Source organism: Hevea brasiliensis, chromosome 17 (assembly GCF_030052815.1).
Source record: "Hevea brasiliensis isolate MT/VB/25A 57/8 chromosome 17, ASM3005281v1, whole genome shotgun sequence".
Taxonomy (NCBI): Eukaryota; Viridiplantae; Streptophyta; class Magnoliopsida; order Malpighiales; family Euphorbiaceae; genus Hevea; species Hevea brasiliensis.
The window spans coordinates 54,553,454-54,573,501 of record NC_079509.1 but is presented as its reverse complement, the minus strand read 5'-3'; the positions used below and the strand labels follow the sequence as shown (position 1 = coordinate 54,573,501).

Here is a 20,048-nt window from a genome sequence, read left to right as displayed (position 1 = left end):
CCTTCATTAATTTCTCTCTAACTATATATATTTTTTTCAATTCTATAACAGTTGATGAAAATCAACTATATTTTATTTTCAACTCTATAATAGTTGATGAAAATCATGCACATTATGTAAAACATGTAAACTATAACATATTTTAGTCGATTGAGTCTTTAATTATTTATAATATCATATGTGTCATATATATTTGAGTCAATTATGATAATTATCATTTAAATGATTTAATTAAATATATATTTTAATCAATTAAATCACTTGAATATACAAAATGTTACATTAATCATGTGTTAATCTAGTCAATTAAGTAAAAAATGTATAATTTAATAATGTGAGATGATTTTTTTTTCAATTGAGTAAACTGAATTAGTTTAAAATTATATATATATATATATATATATATATATATATATATATATATATATATATACACACACATTAATCACTTCAATTTAATTAATTTATATTATTAATATAATTGAGTCAATTTAATCAATTTAAATTCAGATTGATCATTTGTTCAAACATAATAAGTAATACATATATTTTTTTTTAATATTAATTGACAAATTTAATTAAATATATATATAATTTAATAATATTTTACTAAATATAATTTAGAATAATTTAAATTAATATAAAGATATTTATTTTTATTTTTAATTTACATAAAATAAAATTTATAAAAAAAAACATGTAAATGAAAAAGAAAATTAAAAAGACTCTGAATTAGATTTAAGTCCAAAAAATTAAGAAAACTCTATTTAGCCCAATAACCATTAAACCCAATGTATAACACAGCCACATTTGGAAAAAAAAAAAAAAAGTCCAAAGCAATTTGAAAACTTCAAATTAGATTTAGGCCCATATACATTAAACCCGTTACACTACAGGCACATACTTAGCTAGTTACTAGCCATACTTTCAAGTTACGATAAAAAAAATAAAAAAAAAAATAAAATGATTAGCTCCTATAACATATACAAAAGATCTGGCTCCTTCACCAGGGGTATTAGATTTATCCTAAATTCCAGAAGATTTCTGCCCAAGAAATATGTCCAAGCATCCCGCATGGACCAGTGCAGTCTACATGCCATCTCCTCAGTATAGTATGTTACATTGGAAATTCCTTCCCCTCTCGTGCCCAAATGGAAGAATGAAGGATACTCTCATCTTCATTTTGGAGTTGTCAGACTAATTATTACTTTACATGGAAGACGAGGACTCCCAGTCACTGCTCGAGTTTCTCTGTTGGATACTCGCTTCTTACAATACGAACATGCTGTCATAGGCACTTGCTTTACTACACTTCATGCTAGAAGTTTAGTCCTCACCTTCTTCCCCAATTACAACATATCTCTACGAGACCCCAATCTTTGCACTGCCTTAAAAGTACAAGTACAGATCACTGGTGCAAAATAAGTGACCTCTTCAATGATGGCTACTCTCCATCATCAAATCATGTACTGATTACAGGACTATGCAATTGATCTCGCCCAGGCTTCAGTCTCTTCAGACGCGCCACTTATTCTTGCAGATATTGAACAGACACCCACAATAGTCCAGATTCCTCAAAAGATTCCTAGAACAGAACTTGAACAACTTATTCCTAAAGTCTGGCTTACGAACTATGAGAAGATTCACACTACTTCCCAGCCCATCCAGATTATAGAATCGTCTTTTCGAAGACAACCTGATGGGACTGTCACATTTCAACCAATAAGGCATTCTACAAGCTCTCTGCTTATCTTTCAGTCAATAATGATTACTCCACTCTCCAAAGAGAAAAAGTGGTTCCCCATTAGAGCAGTCATTGCAGATAGTCATTATGTCTATCCAATGAAGATCGATGGCCACTGTCCCTGGGATCTTCTAGGTTCAGGATTGTGTGATAGTGATTGTGATTGTGATTGTGATAAAGGTTATTGGGAGAATGAGTATGAACACCCACTGTCAGATAGAAATTGGAAGAAACTGACCAAAGAAAAGAAAGCATCTTGTCGGTCACCATCTTGCCATTCATCTCACCACAGGGATGATCCAGATGACAAACCCTAGATAGGGATTCATGAGGAAACAAAGCAAAGGAAACCTTTGCCTATTTATAAGTTAGCCTTAGACATTTTAAAAAAGGAAGGCTACCCTCCTCCTCCTCTAGTCCCAGTGAGTCCACCTTTTACACCACCACCTACTCTATCAATAGTCTTTCCCTGCATGATGATCTCTCCCACATCCTATGAAGTAGACTTTCCACCTCTCTCTTAGCAGACGAATAAAAATTTGGGTGTCTCCATCAGACCTTTGGTCCAGTCCACCAAAGTCACTCCTGAAGGACATCCAAGCCCTTTGACTCATGTTGAAGAGTTCTTAATTGGCACACAAAAAATGCCACAGTCTAGAATCAAACTCTCCAAAGACTTGATTCTAAGATTGACAGGGTTTTATCCCACTCTCATAATATTGAAAAGAAAGTTGATTCCTTCTCCCTGTATGTTGAGAACATGAACAAAGACCTTCAATCCAAGATCTACTATCTTGATAAAGATTTTCGCTCCATGATCCAACAAAGAAGGTTCGAGCTTGAATTCAATCAGAAAGAAGCAGAAATCAGGAGATTAAAAAAACAAATTGCTCAAATTGAGAGGAAGGAATTTTCAATGTAACATACTGTTCTGAGGAGGTGGCATGTATACTGCACTGGTCCATACGGGATGCTGCGAAAGTTCAAATCTTGTTGTCTTCTCTTTCTCCTTTCTCTTCTAGTCTGCGACTCTGTGGCATGAAGGCTTTGGCCCCATCTTTGCTTTGGTGCAATTTTTAGTTTTTAACACATTTTTTTTTTAAGAAATTTCATTTTTTGAATTTTACGGATACGATCCCAAAATGTGGTGTTAGCTTGTCCTGCCATTTTCGTCTCAAAAACATTTTCGAGACTAGGAAACGCCAGTGATTGGCCTATGTTTGTGAAAATAGTATTTAGAAACTAGAAAGAATATAATTTGAGGACGAAACACGAATATTATATATTACTATACATTAAAGGAGAATCCGATTTACTGTTCAGGGAAACAGTTCCAATTCAAAACATGAATATTTTATTTTTCTAATTTTGCCCTTCTCAAACACATGTAGAGAGATCCTTTTGCCCATCTTCACAGACGAGTGGACTCATCTAACTACTGATCGCTTACATTCCATCTTACTCTGCTCCATTCTCGGCTTCCCAATCCACTGTCACAATATCCAAGCTTCCAGCCACCATTCTTTCTCAATCCCACAATAAAATAAAGAATAATAACAAATTTAATGAAAAAATTTAACACATTAAAGCAGAAATCGAAAATAAATCTCCACCATTCAATCTCAATCTCACAGCAAAATAATTGGTCACCATCGCAATTTCACATTCACCAATCACCATCGCAATATTAATGCACAAATTCACACAAACAAATACTGTAATCATAAAGAGGAAGAACAAGAATTTCAAATCGGCAGATTTATTCTCAAATTCACAGTTTCAGAAACAAGAAATTTACCGAATTATTATGAAAATGAAAATCGATCACCACCACAATTTTGCAATTTCACAATTTCACATACACCAATCACCATGGTTTCCCTTGGAATCGCAAACCTAAATGGAAGGACTTGCAGTCGCATAGAGCCATGGACGCACGAAGGGCAGAACCTAGACCATAATAAAAATCAAAATCTCAACTTTCAAAACCCACTTGCAACAAACTGAAGAAGAAGTAGAAAACAAGAGCAGTGGAGCACTGATATGTCGCAAAAGAAGAAGCAGAAAGCCAGGAACACCGATGTGGCGTCACCCAAAATGGATGCTAAAATGGCATACATTATCTCTAAGGAAGAAGACTATTGGCATGAAGAACACATTGCATTCATTAACATTTCCTCTTGCCTTTATACTTGATAATAAAGGCCCAATTGTTACCCAATGTGGACTAAAAGACTAAGTACTTGTTTCGTTCGCCGTTGAAATTATTGTTAGGAAAATTATTTTTTTAAATGTATTAATTAGAGAGTATTAAAAATAATTTAAAATTAAATTTGATAAATTTTAATAATAAGGATATTAATATAATAAAGTAGTTTTTTTTAATTTTTTTAATAGTATTTTAAATAATACTTTTATTCAAAAAAATAATTTAGATTCTCCAAACTCAATGCCAAATAGGTAGGACTGAGTATTCGATTTAAACCGAACCAAATAAATCAAATTATTATATTTTAGAAACCAAACCGAACTGAATTGTATAAAAAACTGAACTGAGCTAATTCGGTTTGGTTTGGTTCAAACTGATCGGTTTTTGAATTTTGATTAGTTTTTTATTTAGACTTAATTTTCAAGTTATTTGATTTGATTTGACCTTGATTTGAATGTAATAATCATTAATCAATGAAATTAAAAAATATATATATATATATAATAATACATATAATATATAAATTTCCTATAAAAATAAAGTAATTTTAAAAAAAATAATTCAATTCAGTTCAGTTCAATCTATTTTTTTTTTCAAAATTGAATTAAACCGAAATAACCAAAATTTTTAAAATTTATAACCAAACCGAACCGAGTTACTTTAAAAACTGAATCAAATTACGGAACTAGAACGGTTTGATTCTGTTTACTAGTATTTATAATATTTTTAAATATATTCACTAATAACAGACCGATATCTTAAATGCCTTTTTAGATATTTCTCAATATTCTGACTAATCATGGAGGTAAAAAAGAGATGAATAATCATCTGTTTCTGAAAAAAATCGAAAAGTTTCATCTGGCTTCTAATTCTATTGAGAGGTCCATTAAAGATCAGAAATTATTGAAGAAAGAGCGAGATGTTTCTTTTGTCCCTTTCACGTGATCAAATAAAAAAGTTAATATATTCAAGATAATAACGTATTTATAAAATACTATCACAATTCATTCTATTTTATTAAATTCGGATGTGACATGATAATAGTTTAAATCGAAATTAATTTTTACTATTAATTTTAAAATTCCTACTTAAAATTAACAATATTTTAATTTTTATTACTAAAATTTGTCAAATTATATTTTTAAATAAAATTATTATCGTTAGATTTCAGTATTATATTAACTAGGAATGTTTTAAACAAATAATATTTTTCTAAATTAAAAAAATATTTAAAATTTTTTTACTTAATAAAAATATAGAAAAATTTAAAATCTGTGTGAAAAAAAACATGCAAATGCCAGACAACTTTTTGTGAAAATGTTTTTACTAAAATTAATTTTCTTATAATAAATTTTTTTATATTATTGAAACTAACTAAATGGAAATTAATTCAAATTAGTTATTTATTTTGCTTCGGTTTTGTGCTTTGAATGAGTAAATAAAATCAATTTTTTTGCTAGTCTTAAAATAAAAAGGAGCCTGCCGTTAAATTGAGCAGGAAGTTATTACAGGTGTGCAACATGCAGAGGTGGAAGAAAGGGGTAGTTGTGATAGATTTCCATTTCAATTCCTTCCTTTCCTTCTGCTTTCAAGAACAACCAATCTACCATCGCAATCACATTAAATGGATTACACCTGATGAATCTTCTCCAATTCAATTTGCAAGATTAAATGGGACAATTAATTAGCTGCAAAATCTGATTGCTAGAGAGCGGTGTTAGATTTCATACCATAAATTTGGGAATTATTTTTTACATGGGAGCATAATATCCCCATGTTATTTCCATGGAAAAGCATGTTAGCTAACAGCTTAATGCAATAGTTAAACTAAATATGCCTTAAATTTTGGGACTAGATAATAAATGCAGATCTGCAAACACTCAAATAATCTGGGCTTAATTTTTGTCATCATGGTTTCCATCTATGGGCACTAGGATTAGTTTCATGCAGGGACAAAGCCAGGGTGGGCAAGGGGGGCATTTGGCCCACCTAAAATTTTAAAAATTTTTAAGAATTTAATGGTAATTTTTAAAATTTTATTTTTTATTCTTATATTAAATTTTAACAAGTACGAGAGATCTCGAGGGTTTTAAAAACTTTAAGTGAGTTTAATAATAATTTTATGTAAATTTTATTTTATAGTTATGAAATGATTATTATTATTAATTATTCAATTATTTTAATCAATATATAAATAAATAATTTATTAATAAATCATGTATTTTAATTAAACTCTCATAAACCAAAATTTTGGTTCCATCACTGGTTTCATGTCGGCTTTACCAAAGCATACTGCAAAGAAAGAAGTGAGTAATTTATGGTCAAAGAAATGCAGCTAAGTAGTCAGTGTTTTAACAATAAACAAAGTGTGTATCCATTTCCACAACTGTTAACTGCAGCTACTAGTACAAAATGCTGTTCATTTCTACCAAAATCATAGCAATTAGGGCTATGCACAGTTTTTTAGAGAATTGAACCAAATTGAATTGAAAAATCGTATCGAACTGTATCGAGATCGAATCGGAACCGTATTAAATCAGAATTGAACCGAGAATCGAGTTTATATATATATTTTTCTATATTTTTTTCAGATGTATTATATATTTTCAATATAATTATATATACTTATGTATGTATATATAATTATGAACTAAATATAACTTAATATTGAATTTCATTTTTCTATATTTTTTTAATAATTTTAGTTATAAATATATTAAATTACTTTATCATTCTTAATTATAAATATATTATTATCTTATATTAATATATATATATATATATATATATTAATTCTTAATTATATTTGTATCTCATAATTAAATATTAAATGATTAATAAATAGTTAAAATATATATTATATGATATACTATTATATTATATAATATATTTAATTCTAAGTTATATATGTACCTTATAATTAAAGATTATATAATTTAGATATAGCTAAAAGATGTATTATATGATATATTATATATTAATAACTCAATTCAAAACTTAAACGCTAATTCAAGTATGACTTTTTAAGAAAATAATACAAACTGAAATTGTATCAAACTGAATTAAAACAAAAAAACTGAGAACTATACCGAATTGAAATCAAAACAATGAAGAGCCGAACCAGAATCGTATTGAAATTTCGAAATTCTGATTCGGTTTCGATTCTTAAGCAAATCTCGAACTGAACTGAAACCGAACACCCCTAATAGCAATCCATAATCTCTTGGAAACATAATTATTATAGTAGCTGTTTCATATAGACGAAGGAACAGTTTGGAGGAACTTGCTTGATTCTTAAATACCGAAACACGTGAAAATGAACATCTAAAGAAATAATAATCAATCTGTCACTCTGCCAAAAACATTCTAATTAATCAATCTGTCAGTCTGCCATTTCCTAAGCCTTTTCTTGATATAGTCCTTCAACCACCAGCCTCCGCAACTTAGCCACGAGCTTCAAAATAATAATAATAATAATAATAATAATAATTAATAATTATTTAAAAATTTAAAGAAATTAAAATTACTTAAAAAAAAAAGCAAGAGAACTACTTACAGAGTTAAAATCCTTCCATCATCATAATCATCATAACGAGGAATACAACATAACCTTATGAAGATATAAACAAGAAGAGAAAGAAGCTCAAACCAATGGCACAAGTGGCAATGGCAAGCCCTAAGGAAGGTGCTAGAACTGCATAAGTGCCCGCAACAAATGCAACCACCATTGCTCCCCTGGCAAGGAAGATAAACCTGAAGGCAGTCTTAATCAACCAGCAGTATTTTGTTTTGTATCCTAACATCACCGCAATGAAGTAGATAAAGACAGAGGAAATAGAAAGAGTCATAGCTATAGTATCTGATATAATAAATGCTTTAAAAGCTGAATTTTTGCTCAGAATGGGAGTTCCTTTCTCTGAATTAGTTTCATCACTTATACAACCACCAGGTAAGGTAAATGCTGCTGCAAAAGTTACTGTTGCTACAAGTGCTGAAGCCACCAGATGTGAGCCTATGGCTTCTTCTAATTGACGTAATATAATTTCTTCTCTCTTTCTTGCCATTTTTGTTTTATATTTCCGATTAAGTTTCATAACATCCAAAATGTCTTTCTTGTCCTTAAGCAAAGAAAATAAGAAGTTATTCTGCAAAGAAAATTTAATAATGCAGTTAATAAAAAATTGTTATCGAAGTTTTATTTTTAAAAAATTTTAATTAAATTAAAGAGTAAAGACCCAAATTCAGTGCAATAATTGAAATTCTATCATAATAATCGTTTTGATGACGAATTCACGTTGTGCAGGATAATTAATAACTCACTCAATAATATTGAAATTCTCATAAAAATAGATTAGGTGTGAAAATAAAGTTTTAAAAAATTTAACGGTGCAAATACATTATATTAATGATTATATAACCAATAAAAAGTCGGTTTATAAAATAACATCATTTCAATTACAATGTTAAGATATATAATTAAATTAATATCGCTTAGCAATACATACAATATTAATTTATGAAATATACATTTAATTTGTTAAAATATATTTTTTTTGCCAACGCAATTAATTTTTCTTTTTTTAAACTTTGCATTGACAATGTTTACCTTTCATTTTTTTAATTAATATTCCATTTCATATATTACTTCAAAATTTTTTATTAATTTAAATTCAATCAGATTTGAATATGAAATCTTATAACTTTAAAAAATAATTTTAACATCATTTAACTAAAATTTATTTATTTTTTATAGAAGTTTTTATTTAATATAATTAGTTTATTTTTTTTATATGCATCTATCTTATATGCATTTAGAAATGAAAATAAAAAAAAATAATTATAAATAAAAATCAATTTATTTGACTCAAAATATATTTTATGATAATATAAAAAAAATAATAAGTAATATTTCCGAAGGATGAAGGCATCAGCATCTCCATCAAGTATGAAAGTAGCTAGGCAAAGGGAGATTAATACCCTTGAATAGATGGACAGGCGAGTTCCCTTCATCATCTTTCCCAAATAAAAGGGAAATTAATGATGAATTTTCAAGGATTGTTTTCAGTACTTCTTCATTTTTACTGAGTACTGCATAGTGAAGAACGTTCTTACCTGTATTGTCAATGAGTTTACAACAGTATGGACATTTAGCAATAATCTCATTCATTACGTGTTTAAAGCCTTGAAGGGCTGCAATGTGAAGAGCTGTGAATTTTGCAACATCGGCAATGCAGGCAATAGATTTATCCTTATCTAACAGAGTTGCCACCGTTGAGCTAGAACCTTCATTTGCAGCATAATGAAGTGCAATCCCTCCACCAGAATCTTGTTCTTTGGCCAAAGTACTCTGTTTCTCCAAGAGCAGATGTACTGCCTCTGAAAGAGAAATTTTATTATGAAAGGGATTTGCAATTCATTTCCTCCACTAATAGGCAAATAGTAAACTAATATAACGGAAATTTGTGATCTACTAATCATACGTATATCCCAGCGTTCTACTGCCTTATGCAACACCGTTTCACCATATAAGCGGCCGTCATATTGGAGAGATTGTGAATTGGGATTATTTAACAGTTCGGCGACAATATCTGTACGTGTGTTATCAATAGCCAAGTAAAGAGGAGTTTCCCAATAACGATTGGCAGAATATGTGAAGTGAGGATCTTCCTTGCTCAATATTGCTTTCACAACACCCAGACTTCTTCCATTTCGTGCTGCCACATGCAAGGCCATTTCTTTCTTTTTATTTTCCTTCCTTAACATCTCCCTCACTGCTTCCATTTTCCCCTGTTACCACTTCTCTGCTCTGTATATCCATTGCACCATGTAAGGCCTCTACCTATTTGATGAGCTCTTGATGAGGATCCGGTCATCATGGCTAAGAAGCTTCAAGGAGCAATGGCTAAGAAGCTTCAAGGCATGGTACATGAGCACATCACCAAGTCCAACCTATTGCAAGCATTCGGTTTGGACTAGGAGGAGAAAAGCTAACCTTGCTATACATTCCTTAGCATATTTGAGGAGCCAAGAGACCAAGTGGCATCCATCCAAGGTAGCATACATGTGGCAGCCACATCAGCAGCCACGTCAGCAAGTCTATCCTAGTTGGCATCCTATGTGGCATCCAGGTAGAGTGCCTTGGTGGCGGCACAATTGGCAGCCTAACTCCATTAACCTTTTGAAGATGCTTTTATCCATTTTGTAAAAATTGGAAGCATAACTTTGCATAAGAGTTCCAGCCATGCTCCAACCATTTACAGTAAAAACAAAGTTTCTACTTTCAGTTTCAAGACAAAGCACTTTCTTTCAGCTTGTCTTTCATGTGTGTCTTGCTCAATTAGAGCATACTATTTATGTTTGAATTTTATATACATTTTAGGGAGAGTATGGGGTATTAACCAAGTTTGCAATTGTCCTTTGGCCATTAGGGAAGCTTGGCCAAATACCCACTCCAACAGATATAGCTGCTCTTGTTTTCATTTTTTGCTTCAAAATTCAGATTGTAATTGAGAGGTAGAGAGAGCCTTCCATGGCTATAATGCTCTAAGAAGCTTTGTTCTTGTATGAACTTTATTTACAACTCTTGCAAGGTTTGTTCTCTTATAAGTTTTAATTGAAATTCAAGGGTATTTCTTCTTGAAAGAATTGTTCTTGGATTGAACACCATTTTGCATTTATTTTCTGATTCTCTTCACATTGGATGTTGAGGGTTAGGAAAGAGTAGAAGATCACTTAGTCTTGATTGGAGGGACGGTCCAATAGCTGCCATAACAAGAGTGGCTGCTCCTTTGAAAGTTATCAAGGGAGCTTGTACCAACTCTTTTGTTGCATCAGTATGTCCGTGCCTAGCTACAATGGGCAACAGAGTATTACCTTCTCAATTGTCCTATGATAACAACTTCAGGCAATTGCTAACTACTTGATTTATTAACTCAGTAGATATTTTCCTTGGAAAGGAAACATGAATATGTAGTATTGTGTTTCCATTTGGTCTCACTATGCAATCAAGATGATATAAATGTTCATTGAATGGATCAAATCTGCCTTGTTCTGCTGCCTTCTTTAAGTCATCATCCATGGATGGGCATCTCGTGTGGAGGCAATTTTTGCTAGCATTTGACTTCTCCATCATAAGTGGTAGAATTTCAAACAAGTGTGCATTTGGCAGTCTCCAGAGGCTTTCTATGAAGGTACACATACTGTACGAGATGCCTGTGTAGGTTTTGGCATGTTTGGATATCTTCCATGAAAGTGTACAACCAAGCTGCATAGGCTGTGCAGCATGTTGTGCAAGTTTCAATAATTTTCAAATGTCCTCCGTGAAGGTGCACAGGATAGACATGAAAGTGCACAAGCTGTGTAGTCCCTTGTACAAATTTCGATAGGTCAAAAAATTATTTTAGATTTCTATATAAAAGCTTCACAGGTTATGCAATAAGTTGTGCAGATTTTGGCAATTTTCATATTCTTCAATTTCTAAGCTTTATTTTCGCACTTTTAGACCTGGAAATCATTCCTCACTTGTACAATTACTTTTTAGTCCCTCAAAAATATGATTTTATCTATAAAACAAAAGCAAAATTATAAATTAGTCCAAAAATTGACAATTATGAAAAATTAGCTGAATAACTAATAAAATTAACTAAAAATAAATAATAAATCAATTAAATGATTATGAAATTTAACCTAAATTGCTATATAAAATGCATGTATTAAATACTCCCAAACTCAAATTTTTACTTGTACTCAAGCAAACTTTTAAAATATAATGCAATTTTAGGAGTGCCTTGTCCAAGGAGTTATGAAAATTACCTACTAGAACAATCTAACTCACCTCTAGCCATACCAACAATCCATATTGTGAATAATTGTTCCGTTCTCATCTTTATGACAACGTACGTAGACAATAGAACCTCTTTTTGCAGCATGGTGAAGTGGAGTTAATTTTTTTGTCCAAGAGCATATATAGTACCATTGAAAGAAAGTAAACAAGACTAATTTTCCAATTTACTTGTAATTGAGCATGGATAATTAAGCAGTAAAAATTGAAGAATTATTTTTTAAAAAATAATTGTAATAGTGGGGGAGAAATAGCTCTTATTCTCTCCATTATGAGAAAATAAAGTAACGTTTGAATAGATAATTACTTCATTTATTTTTACCTTTTTCAAAATCATTAAGCTCTCATGTAAGAAATACTCTTGCCCATCTACTCTTTCTTTTCTGTCCTCTCTTATCTAGCCATCCATTCAAACCAAGTGTATGCCTTTGAACATCAGTAATCCAAAAGTATTACATTTAACTCTGTAAATATATAAATGACATTCTTAAAACATATTCTTCAGCTCACAATACACGTTATGTACATTCAGAAAGGGACATATCGAACAGACTAAGCGTACCTTCTAACCAAGCATTCTATAAGCCAATCACGCAGCTCGCAGGGCATTTAGACCAAGCAATAGCCTCCAAAACTTAGCCATAAGCTTCAATATTAAAATGACAATAATTAATTAATTAATTAAATTATTTAAAAATTGAAAAAATTAAAATTACTAGAAAAGGAGAAAGAACTACTTACAGTGTTAAAATCCTTTCATGATCATAATCGTCAGGAATACTACTTAACCTTTTGAGGACATAAAACAAGAAAAGAAAGAAGCTCAAACCAATGGCACAAGTAGAAATGGCAAGCCCTAAGGAAGGTGCAAGAACTGCATAAGTGCCTGTAGCAAATGCAACCACCATTGCTCCCATGGCAAGGAAGATAAACCTGAAGGCAGTTTTTATTAACCAGTAGTATTTTGGTCCATATCCTAGCATCACCATGATGAAGTATATAAAGACAGAAGAAGTAGAAAGAGCCATAGCTAGAGCGTCTGATATAATAAATGCTTTAAAAGCTGAATTTTTTATCAGAATGGGAGTGCCTTTCCCTGAGTCTTTTTCATCACTTATATAACCACCAGGCAAGGTGAATGCGGCTGCAAAAGTTACGGTTGCTACAAGTGCTGCGGCCACCAGATGTGAGTCTTTGGCTTTTTCTAATTGAAGTATTATCTTTTCTTCTCTCTTTTTTGCCATTTCTGTTTTACGTTCCGGATGACGTTTCGTAACTTTGAAATGATCTTCGTTGCTCCAAAGCAAGGAATTCTGCAACAATCTTCGAATACTAATTAACAAGTATAGTTAGTCTAAACCATCAGAATCAAAATTTAATAATGCAGTCAATAAAAAATTGTTATCGAAGTTTTACTTTTAAAAAATTTTTAAGTAAACTCAAGAGTAAAGACTCAAATTCAGTGCAATAATTGAAATTCTATCGTAAAAATAGATTAGGTGTGAAAATAAAGTTTAAAAAAAAAATTAACGGTGCAAATACTTTAAATTAATTATTATATAACCAATAAAAAGTCGGTTTATAAAATTATATCATTTCAATTACAATGTTAAGAGATTTAATTAAATTAATATCGCTTAGCAATACATATAATATTAATTTATAAATATACATTTAATTTGTTAAAATATATTATTTATTTAATTTTTTACATAAAGTTTTTTTTAAAAAAAATTAAAATTTAGCTGCTATAAATATAAAAAAAAAAACAGAGAACAAAGTCATGTGATTTGATGGTTCATTCTTGAGCTAAATTTATCATTGCCAAAGCAATTGATTTTTTTTTTAAACCAAAAAACAACTTCGCATTGAGAATGTTTACCTTTCATTTTCTAATTAATTTCCCTTTTATATATTACTTCAAAATTTTTTATTTTATTTTTCATAAATTTAAATTTGACAGAATTTAAATTTAAAATATCATAATTTTAAAAATAATTTTAATATCATTAAATTAAAATTTATTAATATAAAAATTTCACACACACACACGCAACTGACCTCTATGGTAAAGTCTTCGGGGAGGCTACAGTATAATTTCTTCCAAAGGATGAAGGCATCAGTATCTCCATCAAGTATGAAAGAAGATAAAGGGAGATTAAGAGCCTTGAATACATGGACAGGCGTATTCCCATTATTATCTTTCTCAATTATGAGGGAAATTAATGATGACTCTTCAAGGATTGCTTTCAGTACTTCTTCATGTCTACTGTATACTGCATAATGAAGAACGTTTTTGCCCTCTGTGTCAGTGAGTTTACAACAGTCTGGACGTTTAGAAATAATCTCATTCATTGCGTGTTTATAGCCTTGAGCGGCTGCAATGTGAAGAGCTCCCATAACCTGTAATTGCCTAGCAATATATTCATCATTATCTAATAAAGTTGTCTCCATTGAGCTAGAACCATCATTATCTAATAAAGTTGCCACCATTGAGCTAGAACCTTCATATGCAGCGTAATGAAGTGGAGTCTTTCCTCGCCCATCTTCTTTTTTAGCCAAACTACTCTGTTTCTCCAAGAGCATACGTACTATCTCTGAAAGAAAGTCAACAAAGACAAATTTTGTAGTCAACTTTTAATTGAGCATAGATTTTAAACATTAAGGATAAAATAATCATATTTAAAAAATAATTTTAATATTTATAGAGAACTCAAAAAATAAAAAAACTCATTTTTAATGAAAAAACAAAGTGGAATTTGAAGGAATAATTAAACCATCCCTTTTTCTTTTCCTTTTTCAACCCATTAAACTCTACTTATCCCCCTACCCTTTTCCTTTCTGTTTCTTCCTATCCATCAATCCAAACGAAGTGAAAGTATCGAAATTAAGTATGTATATACATGGCATTCATAATTCAAATTTTTGTTCTTAATTTGGCTACTCAATATCTGAACTATAATAAGGCTTCTACGTTTGTCTTAAATTTTCTCTGCCTAGTTTGTACAATTTGGTGCTTATTGTGATCGTCTAATGTGATTTTTAAAATGTTATTGAGAAAGATCATTTCCTACACTAACAGGCAAATATTAAACTAGTAACTAATATAAGGGAAGCCTGTTATCTACTGATCATACCTGTATCCCATCGTCTTACTGCTGTATGCAACACCGTTTCATCATAACGGCCATAAAGGCGATCATATTCCAGAGATTGTGAATTGGGATTATTTAACAGTTCAGCCACTATTTTTGTACATGTGCTATCAACAGCCAAGTAAAGAGGAGATTCCCCAAGATTATTAACAGGATATGCGAACTGAGGATCTTCCTTGCTCAATATTGCTTTCAAAACACCAAGACTTCTTCCATTTCGTGCTGCCACATGCAATGCCGTTTCTCCTTTTTCATTTACCTTCCTTAACATCTCCCTCACTACTCTGTTTGCCCTCTCTGCTGCCTCTACTTCATTCTGTAAGATATTTATTGCCACTTCTCTTCTCCGTGAATCTAATGCATCATGTAAGGCCTCTGCCAACCTGATTAGTTTTTCCGCTACATTAGTATACCCGTGACTAGCTGCAATGTGCAACGGAGTATTACCGTCAAAATTTTCCTGCGATAACAACCTCGGGCATTGGACAACTACTTGCTCAATAAAGTCAGTAGATATTTCCCTTTGACGGGAAAGATGAATATGTAGTATTGTGTTTCCATTTGGTGTCACAATGAAATCAAGATGATCTAAATGTTCATTGAACCGATCAAATCTGCCTCGTTCTGCTGCCTCCGTTAAGTTGTCTCCCCTGTGTGGGCATATCCGGTGGTTGCACTTTATGCTAGCAGTCGACATCTCGATAACTAGAAAGTGGTAGAATTTGAAATAGGTGTGAGCTTTAGTTGAAGACTTGATGACTTAAGGTAGTGTAAAAATATAGCAGGCATAGCCTGGGCGTCTCTCCCAGATTTATACGCAACATTAATTTATATTATATTATCTTCAATGAAAAAAAATTTATGAAAAATTAATTTCTAAAAAAAATTATTGAGAATTTCAATAATTGCTCTAATTTGGATCATAAACTTTTGAGCTTTAACTTTATAAAAATAATAAGATAAAATTTTCAATAAATTCAAAAGTAAAATTTTATAATTATTTTTTTTGTTTTATTGAGAGAATTTTATTATTTGTCTTGTGCATTGGGTTGATTGCTTTTGAAATAATAAAATTAAAAATCCTACGAGTGCACAAATTTACAATTTTATATATATATATATATATATATATATATATATATATATATATATATATATATATATATATATATAGGAGAAAGAGGAGAATAAAAGATGATACATAAATTGGACATTTGATGGTTGCAGCCCTTGCAGCGACCATAATATGGTCTGATTTAAATTTAAAATAAAATTAATTTAATTCAAAATTCAAAATTTAATTTAAATTATATTGTTTTCTCCTTTTTAAATCAGATTAGAACCACATTGAAATTTGCTGATTTTATTCGGTTTAATTTAATTATTTATTTTCAATTTTTTAGGTATATTTTTTCTTTCATCTTTATAAATGCTATTTATATATTTATGGATTTAAAAATGATTCTAATCTATCAATAATTTATATATATATATATATATATATATATATATATATATATATATATATATATATATATAGATGAATGAGTGGACAAAATCATCCTTAATCTTTATAATATTTACAATATTAAAAGTTATAATATTATAATTTTAATAATTTATAATTGTCAGTAAATAATCCTAAACTAAATAAAACTCTATTTATAATTTTTTTGGAGGAAAACAACAAACTTTTATACGTAAATTTTATTAAAACAAATTATGTTACAAATATAATTAAAATAAAAATATTATAAAAAATTATCAATTATAATGTATGAAGGAAGGAAGCATTGGCTTTAATCAAGTTGTCCTTCGTTCTTAAAATTAATTATAATTATATTTTATTATTTAAATTAATTTTAAAATTTGTATAACTTTAATTAAATATAAAATTTTACAAGTAAAACATATATATAATTTGATCAAATTACAATATAAGTAAAATACTTTATTAATATTTAATTTTTCAAATTTATATTTACAATTTATTATTTATTATATATATTTAAAAATATTTTATTAGTTACGTATTTTTTTTAATTTCCATATAAGATTTTTTTTATTGCAATGAAACAATATATTAATATTTATAAAATTATGAATATTAATTAAAATTAAATATTTTAATGACTATAATTTATAAAAAAAAGAAAATAAAAATAATATAAATCATCAAAGATTATTACTAATTTTAAAATTTCTTAAATAAATAACTTAAAGGAATTTTTTTAATTTTAAAATTTATTAAATGAAAAATTTAAATGGAATTTTATTTAATCTTAATTAAAAATCAATAATAATAAAAAAATCATTAAAAATAATTAAATTTAAAACTAATTTATTTATTTCTATGTATATCTATATTATTACAAGTATGATTTCTTAAAAACTGTTATTATAAAATTGACATTATAGCACTGATAAAATATTATCTCATACATTAATAATAAATAAAAAAGTAATATTAATAATATATTAATTAGTTAGATTTATATTTATATTATTACTTTATTAATATTTTTCTATCTTATTCTTTTTAACATTAAAAATAGTAGAGTTCATGGCTTTTATTCTTTTGAAAAAAAAATAAGAATTAAAATAAAAAAAAATATTATGTTTATGCCAAATTATACTGTATATTAAATAAAAAAAAATAATTAAAACTAAAATTAATTTTATATATATTCAATTTTTTTTACAAATATTTTTTTTTCATATTTATCTAGCTATGTAATTAATACTATTTTAAATTATGAAAAATTAAAATAAAATAAAATAAAAAAAAGTATAGCCAAAGGAGTCTCGCTCAGATTGAAGATGGTCTAGAATGAGACATTGAAGACAAGGAAAGAGTGAGGAAGCATTAGGTCCCACTTGAATGTGTAATACTGCGATTATTGACAGGACGGCCAGATTGATTGACTGATAAAACAACACTGTAAAACTGAATGCGTAGCGCTGCAATTATTGTATGGATTTTTCCGGATAGATGTCTTTCTATTAAATGGGGATAATTGCCAGTTTGGTAGGACTCTAATTAATAATAATAATAATAATAATAATAATAATAATAAAATTATTTTTAGAAGTAGGGCTCAGCTTTCATATATATATATATATATAATTAATGTGATGTGTAAGTATTTAAATGTTTTAAATTATTTTTTATATGAATGTTATTTAAATTTAGTTGAATGTATTGATATATGTTGTATTTTATCTTTAGAGATATATTAGTCTTAAATAATTATAAAAATTGTATTTAAAATCAATATCTTACTATACGAGAGAAACAAGAGAATTTCATTCAAGAAACAGGTAAACTATACAACCTATCCTTTTTTATAAGCTCATATAACTGGGCAGGTGGAGTAGATATCCAACCTGGTAAAAGACAACCGGTTCTTACAGAATGTGCAATCCAATGAGCACATCTATTTGCACTTGTAGGAACATAACTAACTATCCAAGAAGGATAGGAAGACCAAATCCTCTTCATGTCCTTTCCTGCAGCAAAGCCTTAATCTCCCAAGGAACATGAAGAAGAAGTATAGATCAGCAAATTAGCTAAAACTTGATAATCAGTGGAATAAGTTCCCTTAACAAATATAATTCAATAATATCTTATTAAATATGAATAGTAAGAACCTTAACAAACACATTGAATATAACTATTACAATCCAATAAAATTTAGTGACAATGCATATAATTTAAAAATAATGCAATGAAATTAATTAATAAATAATCTTACTTCGGTTGGTCAAGATTTTCCATAAATTAATAAACCATCATTGCTCTTTTCATGCGAGTAGCCCCAAACACCTTTGTCATACTCGGCTCTCTACTTAATTTCTTAGTCTATATAATAAAAATTATCATATTATATAACAATAAAATATGAGTGAATATGTATTCAACAAATGATATACACAATTACAAGAAAACAATAAATTAAATTCAAATAATTGTGTCAATTGATCGTTGTGAATCTTAATTTTTATTGAACCACCAGCATATTTTGTTATTGAGCCATCCTTTTCTATCATTCGGTTAAGTTTACCAACCTATAACTTCCTTAGCCATTATAGGGTAGACAAATATGCAATCAATTCATTCCATACCTCCATCTTCATCTAGTCTGGTCCTAGAGCCATCATGCACTTAGCTTCTCTTTAGTCTCATCCCAAACAAAACGACCCTAAAAATGCAGTTATTAGATGTTGTACCAAGAAGTCAAATATACTTCATCCAATAAATTAATCATATGCTAAATTAAATGACTACCCTATATAACAGACTTATTCCATGAAAATCCATCAACATTTCATCTAAAATTCAAATAGTGTATGTAATGCCCTTAATCACCTAAGTTAGTCAGAATCTGAGACCATAGATGCAATATTTTTCGAAGTCTTAGAGAATGAAGAAGCCCTGAAGAATTGAGTTTAAGAGATAGAATGTTTAAAATGAGGGGTCTAACTTTATAATTCCTCAAAAAGAAACTCGGCCATTAAAGTCTATATGTTCAGTTGTGGAACTTCCCCTAAATAGGGTATAAAACTGGAAAATATCATTGTTCTCTAAAATCCTTCCTTTTTCTTTATTTCTTTTTTATATTTTCTTATACACATTGAACCAATTATTAATTTATTTAACAAGCATTTAAATTAAAGAAATTTGATCTGGATTTAACTAATCAATAAAAATATTTTTTTGAGCAAATTTTTTATCATTTTGCCCATTCGTTGCATAAATTATTTTTTTTATTTAATATATTTTAATATATAATTTTTTATATTTTATATTTTTACAATCATATTATAAAATTTTAATAATAAAGTTCTGAATTAGTTATAATTTTATTTCAAATTTTAATAAATAAATAAATTGTTTAATATATTATATTTTATTATATTTTAAATTATTTAAATTATATCAATAAAAAAATAAATAAAGTATAAAAAACTCATATCACACGTGGTAATTTTTTTAAAATATTATTATTGAAATTTTAAAAATTTTAAATATAATAAGAAATATTTTTATGAATAAATTCTCAATTTTTTATTGATAATTTTTTATTGAATAATTATTTA

General features: G+C 28.9%; 2 protein-coding genes, 1 long non-coding RNA gene and 1 pseudogene across 9 annotated transcripts; all 4 read right to left on the bottom strand.

The window, feature by feature from the left end:
• Nucleotides 1-3,035: 3,035 nt before the first annotated feature.
• LOC131175376 (uncharacterized) lies at nucleotides 3,036-3,953 on the bottom strand. The gene is made up of 2 exons (XR_009145510.1): nucleotides 3,543-3,953; nucleotides 3,036-3,266 (listed from the first exon to the last, which is right to left on the bottom strand). It is a non-coding gene; the product is annotated as an uncharacterized LOC131175376 (long non-coding RNA).
• A 3,552-nt stretch (nucleotides 3,954-7,505) lies between these two features.
• Nucleotides 7,506-9,116, bottom strand: LOC131169089 (protein ACCELERATED CELL DEATH 6-like; annotated as a pseudogene).
• LOC110651292 (uncharacterized) lies at nucleotides 8,889-9,793 on the bottom strand. The gene has a single exon (XM_058139444.1). It carries the CDS (start codon nucleotides 9,732-9,734, stop codon nucleotides 9,207-9,209), a length of 528 nt encoding a protein of 175 aa, XP_057995427.1. The 5' UTR covers nucleotides 9,735-9,793; the 3' UTR covers nucleotides 8,889-9,206.
• Nucleotides 9,794-10,852: 1,059 nt separating this feature from the next.
• Nucleotides 10,853-15,752, bottom strand: LOC110651290 (uncharacterized). Of its 7 annotated transcripts, XR_009145509.1 has the most exons (6): nucleotides 14,931-15,749; nucleotides 13,855-14,390; nucleotides 12,535-13,106; nucleotides 12,356-12,439; nucleotides 12,116-12,219; nucleotides 10,853-11,319 (listed from the first exon to the last, which is right to left on the bottom strand). XR_009145509.1 is itself a non-coding variant. In XM_021806582.2 (5 exons), exons 1-4 carry the CDS (start codon nucleotides 15,643-15,645, stop codon nucleotides 12,403-12,405), a joined length of 1,860 nt encoding a protein of 619 aa, XP_021662274.2. In that variant the 5' UTR covers nucleotides 15,646-15,749; the 3' UTR covers nucleotides 10,853-11,319; nucleotides 12,356-12,402. The 7 variants fall into 7 exon arrangements, 6 of the variants coding, with proteins under 6 accessions (XP_021662274.2, XP_057995422.1, XP_057995421.1 ...); XM_021806582.2 differs by lacking the exon at nucleotides 12,116-12,219; XM_058139439.1 differs by lacking the exons at nucleotides 10,853-11,319; nucleotides 12,116-12,219 and adding an exon at nucleotides 11,326-11,515.
• Between the last annotated feature and the right edge of the window lie 4,296 nt (nucleotides 15,753-20,048).